Source organism: Balaenoptera physalus (genome assembly GCF_965194825.1).
Source record: "Balaenoptera physalus genome assembly, chromosome: 2".
In the NCBI taxonomy this organism is placed as follows: Eukaryota; Metazoa; Chordata; class Mammalia; order Artiodactyla; family Balaenopteridae; genus Balaenoptera; species Balaenoptera physalus.
This window is the reverse complement of record NC_138883.1, coordinates 167105923-167125070: the sequence shown is the minus strand read 5'-3', so window position 1 is coordinate 167125070 and position 19148 is coordinate 167105923. Positions and strand designations below refer to the sequence as shown.

The 19148-nt window shown below is 43.3% G+C and overlaps 1 protein-coding gene across 2 annotated transcripts in view; it reads left to right on the top strand.

The window, feature by feature from the left end:
* Positions 1-19148, top strand: part of PIP4K2A (phosphatidylinositol-5-phosphate 4-kinase type 2 alpha) — a 175869-nt gene that overhangs the window by 110263 nt on the left and 46458 nt on the right. For both annotated transcript variants that reach the window (XM_082449816.1, XM_082449817.1), the window contains exon 4: positions 6960-7112. In XM_082449816.1, coding sequence (XP_082305942.1) covers positions 6960-7112 — 153 coding nt within the window. The remainder of the gene's footprint in view (positions 1-6959; positions 7113-19148) is intronic.

The window sequence follows — 19148 nt, the reverse complement described above, 5'->3', positions numbered from 1 at the left end:
CGCTCACTGAGTGCGCAAGCCGGTCCTTTAAACGGGGTGAGGGTGGGGGCGGGATGGAGGGGGTGCTTAGGGTGGTCGCCCCCCCGCCCCCCGCTGGTGCTGGGTGCAGGGATCGTGTGCAGGACCCTGCTTTTCTCCCGACACCTCAGAAGTGGCGGTTGGGTTTTTGGTCTTTTTGAATCTTGTTCACAGTCTGCCCCGACTGCATGCAGTTGTTTTCAGTCCCTTACAGTTTCCTTGTACCTGTTGCTGGAGGAGAGGCTTGTCCAGGGGCAAGCAGTGCAGCGGAGGGTCCCGGGTCCCAGCCTGTCTCTGGAGATCTGTGATGTACTTGGCTGTGGAAAACAGGACTGGTGGACACTGAGTTTACTTATCCAGAGGCAAGATCGTCCGGCAAAATGGACTAAACTATCCTAGTCTTACGTGCCCTGCACCCACTAGCTTGGCCCTAGAACTTACACTTTGGCCCAGCGGTTTATGGTATCACCGGCTCCCCAGCAAGCCTGGCAGCATCCTCTGGAGCAGCACGGGCTGGCTGTCACGCGTCCGCCGCACTGGACTGAATAGGGGGCACCCGTGATGTCACCTCACTCGCCCAGACATGGCCCAGGGTCTACAGCTGGGCCCCTCGGGGTGACGCCTGTGCTCCGGGGACTCGGAGGAAGAATGTTTGGACCCACCACAGCCGCCTGTGTGCTGGACGATTGTGCAGTAGGAAACGTCCAGACAGGCAGATCTCTAGGACAGAAAGCGGATGAGAGGTTTCCTAGGTGGGGGGTGGAGGGAGAATGGGAGGGACTGCTTATGGGTATGGGGTTTCTTTTTGAGGTTGATGAAAATGTTCTAAAATTCATTGTGGTAATGGTTGTTTAATTTTGTAACCATACTAAAAACCAATGATTTGTGTGCTTTAAATAGGTGAATTGTCTGGTGTGTGAGTTATATCTCAGTAAAGCCATTAGGGAAGAAGAATGTATGGAGTTTAAGATTAGTTTATATTCAATATGAGAACTTTTTCCCCCTCCACCATTGATTTTGGCTGCCTTTTTCTTGATGTAGGGGCTTATGTTAATAGTATTTCCACTTAGAACAAGTGAATTTAAGGAACTACATACTTTATAATATACAACTATCAAACGTATAGAAGAAAAGGGTAGCCAATGAATAAAAGCAAGTTTGTTGCGGTTTGCGTACATTTATCGTTAGATCCCCCCAAACTAAAAGCAAATCACCGTCCATTTGCTAAGTCTCCACAAACTGAAAGCGGTAACACATTAATGGCTCCTAATTAGTAGAGCAAGAAGGAAACCTAGAGACCATTAAGTCCAACTGTCTTTCCTTGCAGATAATCAGCTAACAGAGTGAGGAGTGGGGGGTCTGACTGCCCTCAACTTCTCACTGCTTCTCTTTCTGCCATACGTGCTGAGACCCAAAAACCTGAAAAGGATAGAAAGGTAGTAAAGGAGTGACTGTTGTGGGCAGACGGTATGTCAGATTTCTGTTACGTCTGTATTTTCAATGTTGAATTAAGCCTTTTAAAGCTCTGCGTTGAACGGGATTGTGGATTTTGTGGTAGCCCAGCACGTTACACAAATGACTTTCCAGACCGGCATCCCAAGGTTGCTTTTCCAAACCTTCTCTCCCCTCAAGCCCTCCCACAGCCCGCCCCTGCTCACCCTCCTTGCCCTTGTTGCCACCTCAAGGTCACCCGAGGCCCTGTCGTCAGGCTCCCTGACGTTCCCTCCCCTGTACCTTCAAGTCCGTTGGCATCTTCAGCCAGCCTGCTTTCCTCCCCTCCTCCTCCTCGGGAAGGGGTCACACCAGCTCTTCGGGCTACCTCCCACGTGCTTTCTCCATTCTTTAAAGAACTGGCCCACTCCTCTGCCATCCCTCCTGCCCTTTGGCTGGAGAGGATGCTGGGAGCTGAGCAGGGGCCACGGATAGAAGGGAGACCTAGTGGGGTAGGAATTTTTGACTTGAAACTTCCTTGTGTAAAATGTTTTAATTCTTTTTCAAACTACAAGTGGTTCTTATTGAGGGCTGTAGAATGTAAGCCGTGAAATGGAGAGTATGAGAGTGGCGAGAATGTGGTTCTTGATTTTCACTGGGTACAAACCAGAGGCTTGGCCAGGGTGGAACAAGAACCAACTGAAGGGACTTCCCTGGCGGTCCAGTGGTTAAGACTCTGCACTTCCACTGCAGGGGGCACGGGTTCGTTCCCTTGTCGGGGAACTAAGATCCTGCATGCCACGCTGTGCAGCCAAAAAAAAAAAAAAAAAGGAGCCAACAGGAAGAACCCATTCCGTAAGTCCTTCATTTTTGACTCACCAACTTACAGAGTAATTGGCTAATGTTGATCTGCACCTCTAACTGTCTTCCAGGTTGAAATTTGCTATTTATAATAATAGCTACCATTAAGGAGTGCTACTGTTCCAGGCACTATTATCAAAACTCTGTCTTACCTAATTTAACCCCCAGGCAAACTTTTAATGATGATGATTCTCATCATTATTACCTTTCTACTAGTACGGAAACTGAGGCACAAAGAGCTTAAATAACTTGCCCAAAGTCACACAATCTTGACATAGAGCACCTGTGTGTGATGCTTATACTGTCTTCTGGCTTCAATATCAGTGCTATTTGGAACTTGAAAGGTCATCAGACCTCTGCTTATGACAATATGAACCTGAGAGAATATGAATAAACTAAATAAGAGTATGAATAAACTAAATGTAACACAGAGAGATAGTTTTGATGTTCAGAACCCTCTGATGAGTGTGTACGTCGTGGGCTTAGAATGTTTCCTCTTCTGATGGCTTCTAGACTTGGGTAGGTCTATTAGGATATTTCAGAAGACCAGTCAGGGGGTGGAGGCCTCTGCAAGGCCTTCCACGGACGCCGTCCCACTCAGGTCTCAAAGCAAGTGGTTTCTGCCCTCTGGGCCTCTGTTTTCTCATTTGTAAATTGGGTGGTTTGGAATAATCTCCAGGGTTGCCTCCACCTGTCATGCTCTTTGATTATGACGTTTATTTACACATAAGGGGACCCTTTGGGGCTTCTGGAGGTCACTCCCCAGCTCTGTTTCTCTCAGGCCTTTCTCCTCCTGGCCTCCCAGACTTGCCCAGGCATCCTGTATGAGGCTATGGTTCACTCTTCCTTTGTGACACAACAAGGGACACTGAGGAATTTCAATATTCAATTTCTAGATAGCAGACTGTTCTGACTACATTCCATGTGTGTCCGCGACCTCCTTCCCTTAGCTCGTCCTCTCGTTCTTGCTGAAATTGTCCAAGTACATCTGGAACCTCTGACGTGTTGTTTCCACACTGCTCTAAGAACTATTGTCATCTCTCTTTAATCCTGGCCCAGATGTCCTAAGCCATCATCATGCCCCTGCTCAGATGGTGGTTGGACTCTCTTCTGACTGGACTTCTGCTGGAAAACATCAAATCACCTTCTGAGGCCTGTGCTGCCCCGCACTTCCTAGAGCCATATCTTAGAGGAAATACATTTTTTAGAGTCATAGGAGGTCTGAGGGAGAGACCTAGTTCAGCCTGCCCCCTCCCCTGGGCTTATCCTCTGTCACTTTATAGTCCTGGGAACTGAGGCTCAAAGATGCTGAATGCCGTATCCAAGGGTCGGTGAGTGGAGAGAATGTTCTAGGTCCCAGACCAGCACCCTGCCTTACTCAGTACTGCCCTTACCAACACACACGCACTTCTATCTCACGTCAAAGGTTACAAAAAGTCAATGATTATGGTATTAATTAATGGCAAAAGTTTAGCCTTGTCTTTGTAAATTGCCCCTTTTGGTTACCTCAGAGGAAGCTTTTAGGCGGGAGCCTTAGGCACGTCACTTGGCTCCATTGTACCCCAGTTTTATTATTTTCAAGTGGAAAAATGCACCTGGCTCTTTCTATCACATAGGAATGTTGTGGAAATAAACATGAATATGGATTTTTCCAGGCCTTAGAGTCATTCCAAGGATCACACATTGTGTGTAAAATTGCATTCACTCTTCTGATTGTCTGCTTGTCTAAGGCTTTCAGTAAATCTGATTCATATATTTTTATATTCATAGTGCTTATAAAAGGTATATTCTGAATTTTGACAAAGTGTGCTTGTTCCTAATTTCACTGGTTACTGGAAAACAATGAGCCTTAAAAAAGTTCTTCCACGCATTGGAAGTAGATATTGTGGGTTGGGACTACTTATGTGATTATTGAAAAACTGAGTTAAGGCAGAATCAAGATGAGAATTTGTAAAGTTTTATAGGCCAGGCCATTACGGGAGGGCCTGTATCCTTATACAAAATCTGTAGTGAATAATTATCCACGTCTGAAACTGAAGGGAAAGGCTACGAATTTGGAAGGAGATAGCATCTGTGCTGAGGAGTTAGTACCTTTTTGACTCTGCCTTTCTAGCCCTTTAGTTTGTAAATCCATACGTTGCTTTGAACGTAATATTATTAAGCATTTCATTAATGAATTAATACAGTGAATGCAATGAATTATCATTCTTCACTGTAAAGTTTCACATTTTAATCAAACCAGGGTTGGACAGACTATAATGGGACAGGCATTCAGGCAGGTATGTTTGTAATTATAACACGCTTAATACACTAGACTCTCCACACTCTGCACCAGACAAATCCCATCGTAGCCACAATTCAGTAGACTCTTGGTTCTCACGTGTGGTCCGCAGACCCGCCGCGGCTGTATCAGCATCTTCTGCTGCTTCGAACGCCCCATCCCACACCTGCCAGGTCAGATGCTGCATTGTCACGTGATCCCCAGGTGATTCCGTTGCTCATTAGAGTTTGAGAAGCACTGACTCTGCAGCTTTCAATTCTGTTCTTTCCCACTGGTCCGTAACAGAATGTTACATATTCATATCCAATACGCCTAAGAAAACAGTCTATGAAACTGATGTAATTCTGTCCTTTGCTGAATATAATTATCCTTTACTATTCCCCCCTCCCCCCAAAAAGTTATTTTACATGTGTTGTCAGTTTTACAAAGTTTATAACCTGGTCCGCCTGTCTTTCATTAAGTTGATTGTTCCTGCTTTGATTTTTATGCCTGAAAGTAATTTGTAATCTTACAATTCCTAGTGTTCTTGTTTTATTTGGAATAACCTTTTACAAATTAATGTTTGGGAGGAAAAAGACCGTTAGCCAAGAGCAATGATTGCTTTTTTTGGCCAGTGTTTAAAACCCCCAAAGAGGGCATTCACTTTGATTTTCTTCCCTTTTGTTCTTAGTAGGAAGTGGTATAAAGGAGGATTTTTATGTTTGAGGAAAAAAATCAATATAAGTAAGAATCAAACTCTTGTTGATATAGCCATTTTCATCCTGAAAATCCTTTTCCTCCTTCTCAGTCTATCTGATGAATTTCAGCTGTCTTCATCATTGAATATGGCCAGATCCTGCTATTTAAAATCATTGGGAGTTACACTGATTTTTTTCCCCCCTCCTCTCACGTTTTCTAATAAGCTAAAGAAAGCAAATTCAGTTAATTGGCAGGAGCGGCTCTGCACTTGGCAGTTGTGCCGGTTGCATTCAGGTCAGGATGTGCCGTCTCAGGACGTAAAGACAGCAGCCGAGGTGCCAGGGCTGGTCCTGGAGATGAGAAGGCGCTCCCTTCCCTCAGCCCAAGGAGGCCCTCCACAAGTTGCTGCACCACCGCAGTGTCGTTAAGACCTCATACGGTTCAGTCCTGGTGGATTTCATCTGGAAAAGAAGGAAAGGTTAAGGAGGCTTGAACATTCTAGACTGATGGGGAACTCTCACTGACAATCATGATGCAGTGATACCACCTGCCTCTCTAAAGACATCTGTGTCCCGCTAACTAGACAGACTTTGGTTCGTTGGGGCTTTCGAATGCCCACTTTGGGAGAGGAAGGTGAAGTGGGACTGTCTTTCCCTGTGAATCCCTCATACGCCGTCCAGTGGGGCTGGGCAGGGAATGGAGGTCGGTTGTCAAGGGCACAGTTAGCAGAGGCGAAGACCAGACTTCCTCAGATGCTGGGGGTTTGCTGATCCACTAGTCTGGTGACCAGCGTAAGACGGTTGGGGGAAAGCGGGACAGACTTCCTGGAGGCTCTAGGAAAACAGATTCAAACAGGGGAGTCACAGGTGAGAGCAGGGGAGACTTAGCAGGAGTGACAGTGAGTATGGAACGAAATACTAGATCCTGGAGTGAAGTGATTGCAGAAGAGCGCCCACTCAGAGCCCTGCCCCATCCTCTCCAGGAGATAAATCATCCTCAAAAATGGCTGAAGTGGGGTGGAGGATGGACCAGGTCAGAAACTTCTGGAGCTGTGTTGGAGCACACCTGCCCAGGCCAGGCCCTCCCAGGGCAGCCATGGGCCACAGGGTTTAGTAATTAAGTTGTTTACTACTTGAGTAGTTGACTAGTTGAGAACTTGGGTTCCGAGCCAGCCACACTGCAGATGGCATTCTGGCTCTTCCCCTTACTAGCTGTGTGACTTTCCCCCAATGATTATACCTCTCTGATCCCCATCTCCTCATCTGTAAAACAATGGTGATATCAATAGTAACCATTTCATGGGAATGTTATCAGAGTTGGGAGAAGTCCTCTGTGTATAACGCTTGGCAGAATACCTGTCATATAAGGAAACACTCAGGGAAAGTAAAATGTCCTTTCATGGCTGGAACCTAGTTTTATTGAGAGGGAAATCTCAGCTCTTGTCCAACTCAAAAGAACAAGGTGAACAAAGTAACTCTGATTATAATTCTAGACATTAGATTAGAATCGCTGTTTTCATTTCTTCTGAAGGACTTGCCATTTGAGTTACAATGAATAGAAAATGTTGTCCGCCTACTTATCAACTTCTTCCAAACACAGATGTTTTTGAAAACTTGTGGTGACAACAAATGACCTGGAAATTAGTCTTTAACCGGTTCTCTTCCCTCCTCCCCTGTCATCCCACGGGAAGAATTCCCTGACCAGGAGTGCACCCCTTCCCAATGACTCCCAAGCCCGCAGCGGAGCCCGGTTCCACATGTCCTATGACAAGAGGTACATCATCAAGACCATCACGAGTGAAGATGTGGCCGAAATGCACAACATCCTAAAGAAATACCACCAGGTAATGTTTATCTTTATGTGAAACTCTGAGAAGGTTGACATTTGTGACAAATTATCATCAAGGCCAAAGATTTAAATATATAGTTAGGACATGACTAGAACACATTTGACACAAAAGTTCCCTCTAGCTGTGTTTTTAAAAATTACTGTGGCCAGATTACCGACAGTTAACATTTAGGAATGATAGATCGGTAGTTAATATACGTAACATGTTTAATCTAAATACCCTTCTATACAATAGTTGTGATGATTACCATTCTGATTTTAAAATCACTCTGCTTAAGGTTTGGCAACATTTCAGAGGTTATTTTGCACGTGCTGGAAGTGAGGTGCTGACCTCTGAGTATTTATCCATTTACACCTACAGATCCTCTCCTGCTTTCACTGGTCTCTTCCTGTCCTGGCCCCAGAAAGGCCCACCCCCTGACTCACAGTCTCCTGCCTAGAAAAGTTTCTGATTTTAGAAAGTGTTTGTCTACTCACTACCTCCTTTTCACGTCAGCATTATCCCCTCATCATCACCTGGGGATAAAGTGAAACTACCCTTGGGAACAGCCGTCTCTTTCTGTTTCTTTCCCACCCCCTAAACCCCCCTCCCCGACTCTCTTCCTCAGTAAATTCCAGCACAAAGGCCTGGTAGAGCACACGATCCCAGCCCCCAGCTAGAGCTGTATGAGGTCGTACTGTGAAGTAGTAACAGCATGAAGTCCCACGTCAGACAGTCCTGGGTTCAGATCTCAGCCCTGTCACTTACTAATAGCCACGTGACTTCTGGACTTTAAAGCCTCAGCTTCTTGATTTATACGGTGGAGATGGAAACATCAGCTGACTCCGGAGCCCTGAAGATTGTAGGGCAGGTGCTCAGCACAGTGTCTGCCACACACCAGGCTCTCCACACGTGGTGGGGTCATAGCGGTCATCAAGTCCTACAACAGTGGCCAGTAACAACTGTGTCACCTTGAGAAAGTGTAGTCTTATGGCATGAATGTGACCATTGATGGCAATATCGCAGCAGCCACCTTGAGAACTGGTGTTTAAACCACACACTGAAACACGCTCACACAAACATACACACACGCTGTTGCTGTTAACCAGAGGCTTCTCAAGTGTTTAAACCATCACATCAAGTACCAGCCTCTCAAAGTGACTCCTTCAAAGGCACTGCTTGGTTGGATTTGTAGGCTCTGAGGTGCCTGTAAAAGTCAGCTTCCTTCCTTTACTGTCACGCTTTCTGCTGTAACATCAGGAATTACTTCTTTTTTTTATAAATTTATTTATTTATTTACTTATTTTTTGGCTGCGTTGGGTCTTCATTGCTGCATGCAGGCTTTCTCTAGTTGTGGCGAGCAGGGGCTACTCTTTATTGCAGTGCGCGGGCTTCTCATTGCGGTGGCTCCTCTTGTTGCAGAGCACGGGCTCTAGGCACGTGGGCTTCAGTTGTTGTGGCACGTGGGCTCAGTAGTTGTGGCACATGGGCTTCAGTAGTTGTGGCTTGCGGGCTCTAGAGCGCAGGCTCAGTAGTTGTGGCACACGGGCTTAGTTGCTCTGTGGCATGTGGGATCTTCCCAGACCAGGGCTCAAACCTGTGTCCCCTGCATTGGCAGATGGATTCTTAACCACTGGCGCCACCAGGGAAGTCCCAGGAATTATTTCTTGCCAGTTGCTTCTTCTCAAATATGATCAACTGCATTTTTTTTAAATTTTATTTATTTTTTTTAACATCTTTATTGGAGTATAATCGCTTTACAATGGTGTGTTAGTTTCTGCTGTATAACAGAGTGAATCAGCTTTACATATACATATATCCCCATATCCCCTCCCTCTTCTGTCTCCCTCCCACCCTCCCTATCCCACCCCTCTAGGTGGACACAAAGCACCGAGCTTGATCAACTGCATTTTGCTTGCAGTGAGGTCTATGAACAAGCTACTTTCTGTTTCTGGAAACTTGGGACTGCCCCTCATTTGTTTTTTTCAAAAACACTGGTCAGCCTCTAAGTCCATTAAGCATCTAATCAATCTTTTATAACATCTATTCCTTTTGAAATCTGTCCTACAGCACTTATGCTGTTGCCGATCGTGAAGGATATTTTAAAGTGCTGGGTTAGTACCTATGAGGGTAAAAACGCTCAGGCGTTGGCTTCTGAATAAATGGAATTCTAGGATGCAGCTTTAGCCATTCACTCCTCTCTGGAACTTAAATGTCGCGCTGATGCATTCTTTTTCTGCTTTCTTTAAATTGTCTCAGAACTTTCAAAGCAATGTGATACCTCAATGACTGATGAAAACATATTATTCTGATAAGTGACTATGATACTATTCTAATACAGTGTGACATGCAATTCAAATATCAACTTCTTGATGACATCTTTCAGAATTTTTTGACTTCACAGAAATTACAGTTTGAAACGTTTCCTCTGGGGTAGTTACTGTAACAAACATGCAGATTTGACATATCATCATTATTACATAAAATACATTGGGGACCAAAATAAGTCTATTAACATGCTCCAGGGGCTGTCACAGTACTAAACATTTCATTTCAGTGCTACAGAATGGTTATTTTCTTGGTATATTCTTTATCCAGAAAAAGCTCATTTCTCATTTCTTCAGCATCTGTGTTTTGCTTCTTATAAGAAGTATTTTAAATATAAAGGGTCTTAGTGTTAACCTTAAAACAGAGTGTTGTAGGTCAATTATTCTTGAAAAACAAACAAAGCCATAGAAAAAGGGATCAGATTTGTGGTTACCAGAGGTGGGGGAATTGGATGAAGGTAGTCAAAAGGTAAAAGCTTCTAGTTGTAAGATAAATAAGTACTCGGAATGCAGTGTACAACATGATAAATATTAATGCTGCTGTAGGTTATATATGCAAGCTGTTAAGAGAAGAAATCCTAAGAGTTCTCGTCAGAAGGAAAATATTTTTTTCCCATTTCTTTAATGTTGTGTCTCTGTGAGATGCTGGATGCTCACTAAACTTTCTGTGATCATCATCTCATGACGTATGTGGGAGTCAAATCATTGTGTGGTGCGCCTTAAACTTGTACAGTGCCGTATGTCAATTATATTCAATGAAATTGGGAGAAAACAACTTTTAAATAAACAGAGGTAAAGGGTCTCAGTGATTGAGAATCACCGTTGTTAATATGATTTATTTAAAGGACACTACATTGAAGGTCAGGAGACCTAAGTCATAGTTTGTCACAAACTGGTTACTTAAGCGATCTCTGAGCCTCAGTTTCCCCATCTGCATTTCATTCATCCTTTCATTCGTTTGTGCATGTATTTACCCTTTTTCTTATTGAAGTATAATTGACTTACAATATTATACTAGTTTCAGGTGTGCAGCATAGTGCTGCAATATTTTTATAGATTATGCACCACACAAAGTTATTATAATACTATTGACTGTATTCCCTGTGCCGTGTGTTTACTCTTGACCTAATTTGAGAGAGGATGTAAGGTGGCCTAGCCTACTTTTAGGATTTATGTCTAGTCAGAATTTTTCTGTCTCCTGCTTCGGTGGGGACTGTCAGTTCATTTATTTCTAATTGCTTTTTGTTGCTTTTACCTTCGAATGTGCCTTTGCTTCTGAACCCCCCCATCTGGACAGGTCAGTCAGCGTGTTCAGATCCCAGATCAGTAGATGGACAGGCTCTCAGAGACGGCGGCTCCTGCGGAATAAATTGGATGGGCTTTCTGACAGCTTTGGTTACTCTATGGCGCTTGACGTCTCTATTTTCTTTTCTTTCATTGTTTTTTTGTTTTAGTAAGATATATCCAGAGGTGCAGCTGTATTCTGGAAGGTTAAAATTACCCTAAGGCCAGCCTCTGGAGAAGGAGAACATTGCTAGATATTTAAATAAATTCCTCCTGGGGTTAATTTTCTGATGAGCCAACCTCACCAGCAGTGCTGTGTGACAGGTGGTTTTCAGAGCACAGACTCTGCAGCTGGCTGCTTTGCGCCCGACCTGCTGTGTGACCTTGGCCAAGTTTCCTACCCTCTCTGCACCTGCTTCTCTGTCTGTACAATTTGGATAATAGTACCTCCTTCATCCAGTGTTGTACTAATCAGGTGAATTGATATTTATTATAGAACCTGCTCAGAACAGTGCCTAGTATATGATAAGTGCTATGTAAATGATCGAATAAGATCATTAAATACCTTTCTTGCGCATACTTAGTCACCGTAGTCCCGGTGTCGAAATCATTTGCTCTTTGAATCCACTAGGGGGCCTGGTTTCTGGTAGAGTATGGCACAGGTGCAGAAAAACCTGAAGATTCAAACCATAAGGAGTTAGACTTTTTTCCCCAAGCTCCAGCATCTTGCCTTAGTCCTTATTTGCTGCCCAAATCCTACCCTAATTTCCACTGTTCGCTAAGAAAGCGTAGCATCATCTTTCAGACCAATGGAAAATTTATATTAAGCAGAGCAAACTTTTATGTCTCTTTTCCTTTGTTTTTCTCTTTTTTTATGGTTGGAAAAATAACTTAGTGCTTTGGTGTAAATATCCTTTTCTTCAAATTTCTGTTAGGTTAGGACAAACTCAGGTCTTATAAATTACGATTATCCAAAGAAGAGGGGATATATGTATACGTATAGCTGATTCACTTTGCTGTACAGCGGAAACTAACACAACATTGTAAAGCAACTATACTCCAATAAAAATTTAAAAATATAATAAATGACAGTTATCACCTGATTAGCTGAGCAATGCTGAAGAGCATTCAAAAAGGAAAAAATGGTCAAGAACCTTCTTGAATGTCTTATTTCTTCTAAATTGACTGATTTTTTTTTTTTTGACTGACCTGAATTCATTGGGAGTTTTGGTATCGTGTGGCTTCAGCTTTAATTAAGAGTCAATGTCAATAAAATTTTAGAAATTTTAGGGGAGGGAACAAGTTCTAATGCAGACGATCAAGAAATGCCTTATGAAAATAGTGTTAGGAATATCTTTTATGTTTTTGAAATGTAGTGTTTAAATTTATTTTTTTATTTCAAAGTGACTGAGTTGACAAATTGACAAAATTGATAAAGTAACCTAAAAATCCTTTCTTATCCTTTGTTATTTGGGAGACAGTAACTTGAGCCAAATCTAGAAGTTACACCTAAAAATCTGAAATCCTTGTTGAAAAAGCTAGCTAGTACCTCAAGTTTCAGTAAAGGATTTGGGGGGTGAATGCTTGACTTTTTTGGAACCTCCTTGGAGTACATCTTTTTATCCTCCCACGGACAGTCACATTGGCCACAAACAGAGAGAAACTGAGAAAACAGGTCCCATAAAAGCCAAAAATTAAAATTTAAAAATTGAGGGCGTGGTGCCCAAAGAGAAGAAGTTACACACTCTGTCAGCGCTTCCCAAACTGCCGATTATAGACGGAACCCCCGCGCATCTTGTAAAAAATTTACATTCCAACTCAGTAGATCTTGGGTGGACCTGAGATGCTGTGTTCTTCACGTGCTCCCGGGTGATGCTGACGAAGCCCCTGTAAGTGGCAGCACAGGACCAGCTTTCCAGAGCAGGAGAAACGTTCCAAGTCTGCTCTTTGGCTTTTTTGTTCTCTTTGGAGGAAAGGCCAGTCGAAATGTGAAAAACACATTAAAGTTTTAAGCCCTATAAGCACCTGGAACTATGAGATTCAGGGCAACTCCCAGCAGAGCCTCTGTGCCTTCAGAAGCTGCACATACTTTCCTTGCTTCTCTCTTAGTAAAGTCTGGAAGGCGCTGCCACCTCCAGGGTCCCTGTGGCCTGGGGAGCGCCCCTTCCAGTTCCACTCTGCAGACACTTTGCAGATGGGGGCATCACCGCCTGTTCCCAGCGTCCCAGCCGTCGTTCCCCAGGTTTCCAGCTGCACGGCCCACTCATCAGCACGTGTTTCCTGCAGCACGTTATCTCCAGTTTCTGGAATTCCCGTTGTTCTTTTTTCTTCATATATCGCCTGTCTCCCCGCCTCTCTCCAACATCTACGGATTTGACATTTTCATTCTAGCCTCCACGGCACTTCACTTTCCTTTCCTGTTTTCCATCTCCAAACATCTCTGCTCAGTTTGGGGTAAATTTCTCAACTGTGTCACCCACTCCTAATTCTCTATTCAGCTGTTCTAATCTGTTGCCTCCCCGTCCAATGATATTTTATTTCAAAGATCATATTTTTCCTTCTAGAAGTTCCATTTAAAAAAATCCACCAGTGCACTCCGGATCGTTTTTCATTATATAATATGCTCCTTTCTGAACTTGCATCCTTTTATTTCTTCAAACGCTTTATGCCTAACTCTTCAAGTTCTCTTTCCGGTAGTGCTAAGCTCTGCCGTCCCTGGAGGTCCTGCATTTGTTGCCTCTTGTGTCTGCTGCTCAGGAGTGACTGGCCCGAGCAGAAAGCCCACAGCATGTGGAGTCAGGATACCGATTGGGGATGGAAGCCAGTGCAGGAAGAGGAAGGGGGGAGGACTGGACAGAGGGGAGGGCAGGCTGCCAGGCAGGCCCCCCCAGGACACCGCCAACCTGGGGGGGCCCTTTGGGGTCCTCTACCCAGATGCTGCCATGTTGGGCCAAAGGGACAGGAAGGCAGGCCCAGAAGGAGCTGCCAACCAAAGGCTGCCGACTGCGCTCCAGAGCCGGGCAGCCAGGCCTCCCAGAGCGCGTAGCTCCGGGATGGTCTGGGCAGTCCGTCTGCATTTCACTTGTAACCGCTGAGTCAACTCCATCTGTACTTACGGTAAGGTGAGTTTTTTTGTTTTGGGTTTTTTTTTGGTCTTTTTGGCCATACTGCACGGCTTGTAGGACCTTAGTTCCCCGACCAGGGATTGAACCTGGGCCCTTGGCAGTGAGAGCTCAGAGTCCTAACCACTGGACCGCCAGAGAAGTCCCTGATAAGGTGTTTTTTTACAAAGTCACTTCATCTTTAATGGTGATGTTATGTATGGGTCTTTAGAACAGCATAACAAGCAGAGTTAGGAGCACCAATGTTTGCATTCAGGTATATTCTGCAGTATCTCAGTACTAAGAATGTTTGTAAATACTGCAGAGGAATGTTTATTCCTTTTAAGCCTGCTTTTTATTAAGTTTAAGAAAAGCAGTAAAATTTTATACTTACATTAGCTTAAATGGAGTCATCCTTACATTCTTTTATGACTTAAAACTATTTGAAACCAAAAGATATCATATTAACGGACACAGACCATTATCCCAAAATTCAAGGAATTTTGAAGGATAATTCAAAATATTCAAGGAATGTTTGGATTATTTATTTATTCGGTCCTTTTAAAGCAAACCAATCCTTAATTTCAGGCTGGCTTCTTTCTTTCTGTCTTTTCTTTCTTTTTTCCTTCCTTCCTTTTTTTCCTCTTTCCTTTTTCTCTCCTTCCCTCCTTCCTTCTTTCTTTCCCTTTTTCTTTCTTTCTCTCCCCCCCCTACCCTTATGAAAAGAATGTTGTTGGAACAATCTATAAACATAGGCAGAGGCACAATAAGGATGACAAATAATTTAACCTTTCAAAAACATTAACTGAAGCACGACTTTACATTGAAGTATTAATTTGATGCTATATTAAATTGTCACTTCAAGCCTCTAAAAAAAATGAGTGAAACATGATAATAACAGCAATTTCCAAGAGCTGGAGCCCAGGTTCACACTATCATGCGGAGATATAAATATTTATCCGTTCCAGTACATCACTTAGAATGCTCTCTGCTGAAACCTTCAGTCAGCTGTGAATCTTTTAATGGCATTTCATTTTGCATGAGAAGAAGCAACAAATCAGGGATTCATAATACTTGTTATTCTTGTTGAGCACCCAAGAGCAAAGGAAACCGAGATCTTGTGGCTATTGCATTTTATGTTTTTAAAATTCCTATTTCACCACGTCAGTTTGTCATTACATTACAGTTCTGACAAGCTGTTATACAGGAAAAAGCTCTAAGAGAGACTAATGAAGAGATAAAATTTGCCTTTACTGGTGCCACCATGGAGTTTTGTACAAGAAGATATTTTTTAAAAGAAGACAGAAAAAAGTAAAAACTGTTATTGGTTACAGATGAACATTGCCAGCAAATACAAGTGTCTGAGAAGCACTCTTGGAAAAAACAGAAGCCACCGCAGGATAAATGACAACGCAAGGTGACACGAGGCATCCGGCTATGAAAATGCAAAAGTGAAAAATACTTAATAAAAAACAATATTATTAAAATGCAAATGTAGGTAATGTGAGTTTAACACTGAGAATATGGAATGCTGATCCCAAGAATACTTGTGATGGTTTTAGCTCCATACAGTAAGTGTAAGAAGAATTGATGACCATCAAGGTCACTTGTTAAAAATTTGGGACTAACTATTCCATGCCTTATTCAGATGGAAGCTGGAAGCTCAGTGTCGTTGCTGAATTGCAGGCATCTGAAAGCTGCCAGTTCGTGTGCCAGACAAGACTTTCCCTGTTCGATGTGAGAGAAGGTGACCTAGAGAGCCTGGAGGGGTGGAAATAACGGGCCAGCTGTGGGCCGCAGATGGGAAGGCCTCTGGGAAAGGACCGAATCTAAGGAGCCGCTGAAAGGAAGGCTCTGCAGGCTCGTACATACACAGCTGGGGCTCTCATAACAGGCATCCCTCTGGCAGATGTGCGCTCTTAATTCCTGATCCACACGTGGAGGACCAGCCTTGCCAAGTGTTTGGTCCACTTGTGACCTCTTATCTCCCTTGGGACCTCAGAGTGACAGAGGGCAGAAGTCCACAGACTCATCTGACCTCTAGGAAAGAGTCTACTGGGCAGCACTAGGGCACTGCACCTGTTGAGTCTGTAAATTGAGATTTTAACATGGCAGACAAGGAACATCTGCGTTATGTCCTTTGCCAGTGAGGCAGGATTGCCTTGTAGCCACATCAGGACAGTGGTTGAAAGTGAAAGAAATACCTACACTTATTTTATTTTTATTTTATTTTTTATTTTATTTATTTTATTTCATTTATCTTATTTTATTTTATATTTTTTGGCCACGCCGAGCTGCTTGTGGGATCTTAGTTCCCCGACCAGGGATTGAACCTGCACCCTGGCAGTGGAAGCGCCGAGTCCTGACCACCGGACCACCAGGGAATTCCCCTACACCTTTTTTAAAGCGTGACCCTCGGGATTAAGTCGCTATTTCTCCATTCTCATAATTACAAGAATTGGAAATTAAGCATGTAAAAAGGAGGAAGCAAAGATTCATCCTTAGATTGTCCTGCAATCAAATCAACAATGTTAAAAAGAAATTAATAGATGCTGAGGATGTTTTTAACTATTAAGAAAAGGTTGCTCGTGCCAAAAAACTGATCATGATACTGTAGTGCCACCAGTACACGCTTTTACAATAATTTTTGCAGCATTTGTTTACAGGCGGTTTTGTTAATTTGTCAGCGATCAAGCTTTTGAAGGGGAAGTGCTTAGAGTTCTCATCCCAAAAGCAACATGAGTGAGAAATAGAATTGTTTAGTGTTTCTTTTATATTTACAAAAATATTGCCTCACTTTGTAAACAAATACACACATATGCAACATTATTCATTTTTGGAAAATCTGTTCTGTGGAGATCCCCTGAAATTGGGAGTTCCCATCCTGCCTTTAAATAGAATCCGTTTCTCAGGGAGCATTTGAGGAGCACGTAGGTGGAAGCCTCGCCTCCCTCGCCCTCTCCTTCCCTACTTCCTTTCCCACCCCTCGCCCCAGGGTCCTGGTTTCATCGGCTCCTGCTTGAATCACCGCTGTCCTTCCAGTGCTGTTTCCCTGATCTTCACACCCTTCACAAAACCCCTGTGCTCTAACTACTAATATTATGCGTCATCTCCACATGCAGAGACAGAGAGAGGTTGAATAATTCCCCAAGGTCACACAGCTAGTGAATGTGGAGCTGGGTCAGGAAGGCTCGAGCAGCGTGGTGTGGCCATGAGTTTACGGTCTCCCTAGATGTGGGATAACGCCCAGCAGTTTGTGGGGCGGGGGAACCCTCACAGATGTGCCCACTGGTGTAGGGGTGTGTGCACAGCATTTCCCGGGTCAGCTGGTGAAGAATCTGAGAGGAATCATATGTGGGCCTGTTTGTGTCAACTCCCACACGCAGTGACTCCTTGTGCAGTGGTGCCCCAGCCGGGGGCTCACAGACCCAGCGAGACATTCCTCCACTGACAGGAAACGGTGTCTTCCCAGTGCCCGCACCCAGAAATTCAGTTCACTGGGAGAGTTTTCTCTTCTGCAAAGTCTGGACGCATAAATGCTTTCTAAACGTTTGCTACCAACCGCTGCTTGTCAATACTGGACTCTAACACGATAGGCTTTCTGTGGTTGTGGTTTTGTACATATTTATAAACTCAGGAGTTTTAAGTTTATTAAATCTCTATTTTTCAAGGTGTTCATCAGAGAGCCTCATAGGTGAGCCTTGCCTTTGAGAACAAGTGCACATAGAAACTTGCTGATGAAGTGGATCAAATTTGATCTATTTTTTTTTTAAACATTTTTATTGAAGTATAATTGCCTTACAATGGTGTGTTAGCTTCTGCTTTATAACAAAGTGAATCAGTTATACACATACAATATGTTCCCATATCTCTTCCCTCTTGCATCTCCCTCCCTCCCACCCTCCCCATCCCACCCCTCTAGGTGGTCACAGAGCACCGAGCTGATCTCCCTGTGCTATGTGGCTGCTTCCCACTAGCTATCTATTTTACATTTGGTAGTGTGTATATGTCCATGACACTCTCTTACCCTGTCACATCTCACCCCACCCCCTCCCCATATCCTCAAGTCCATTCTCTAGTAGGTCTGTGTCTTTATTCCCGTCTTGCCACTAGGTTCTTCATGGCCTTTTTTTTTTTTCCTTAGATTCCGTATATATGTGTTAGCATACTGTATTTGTTTTTCTCTTTCTGACTTACTTCACTCTGTATGACAGACTCTAACTCCATCCACCTCATTACAAATACCTCCATTTCATTTCTTTCTATGGCTGAGTAATATTCCATTTTTTTAACATGGAGTAATTGATTTAATCTTAAAGATAGAGGAGTTGTGGAATGTAATCTGTACGTGTGTCTTCCCCTGGGGGAAGAAAACAGCTTGCCGGTGATTTCCTGTGTAGTAGTCAGGTTTCCTTAACACACTCATCAACATGGACCGTGGTCAGTATCTGCTCTGTTCCGGGTGCTCTGTGACTCTGTACCAAGATTTTGATCTAAGAGACATCTTCTGCCAGCAGGACTTTTAAAAGATAGGCCATGATGAGAATAACTGAGCAGAATGGCACAAAGGCAGGGGACTTGAACAGCCAAACGGAAACCTGTGTGCCTCCATGTGTTTAAGGCCCATCCAACCATCTCTCTTCAGAGGTACCAGACAACCACTCTTTATTTCTTTACATCAGATGTGAGAAATCTTCATTTCAGCCAAGAGCTCTTTACCACCTGTTTTGCATTAGCAAAAATCAAGTTAATTTACTGTTTTTTGAAAGGCGAGAAATAGAAAATGTTCCTCTGATCAGACTTCACATTAAGAACAGGTTGGGGGTGAAACTCAGAAAAATCCACCAAACTAAAATATGTAGCTCAATTATGGTCAGTAAGATTTTTTTTAAGGGCAGGAGCATCTTTAAAGTCTTCCAAAACTCTGGGTGGCAAAAATCAAACTCCTCTACTGATGCTGTTCATCTTTTCTTTAATGATAAAAACTAAAGCCTTTTTTAAAAAAAAAATCTTAAGATGGTTTAATATTATCAGAGTTGATTATTACAGTATTTACCACTAAGAAGTTTGAAAGGGCATTCTGATTACTTTCGTATTTTTATAAAATGTTCACTGTACAACAGAAAAATTCGAGAATATTTTTTTTGTTTTTTGAAAAAGGAAGAAAGCAGTTACCCTAAATTTCACCATTACCATGGTGACCATTCTTCCAGACACATCTCTGTAAATAGGCACAATAGGTCCAATTTTTACAATTTTGGAATCATGTTACTCATGCTGTTCAGTTATCCTAGAGAGTTCACACACATGTCATGGGCATAAAAGAGCTTTTTTGAAAT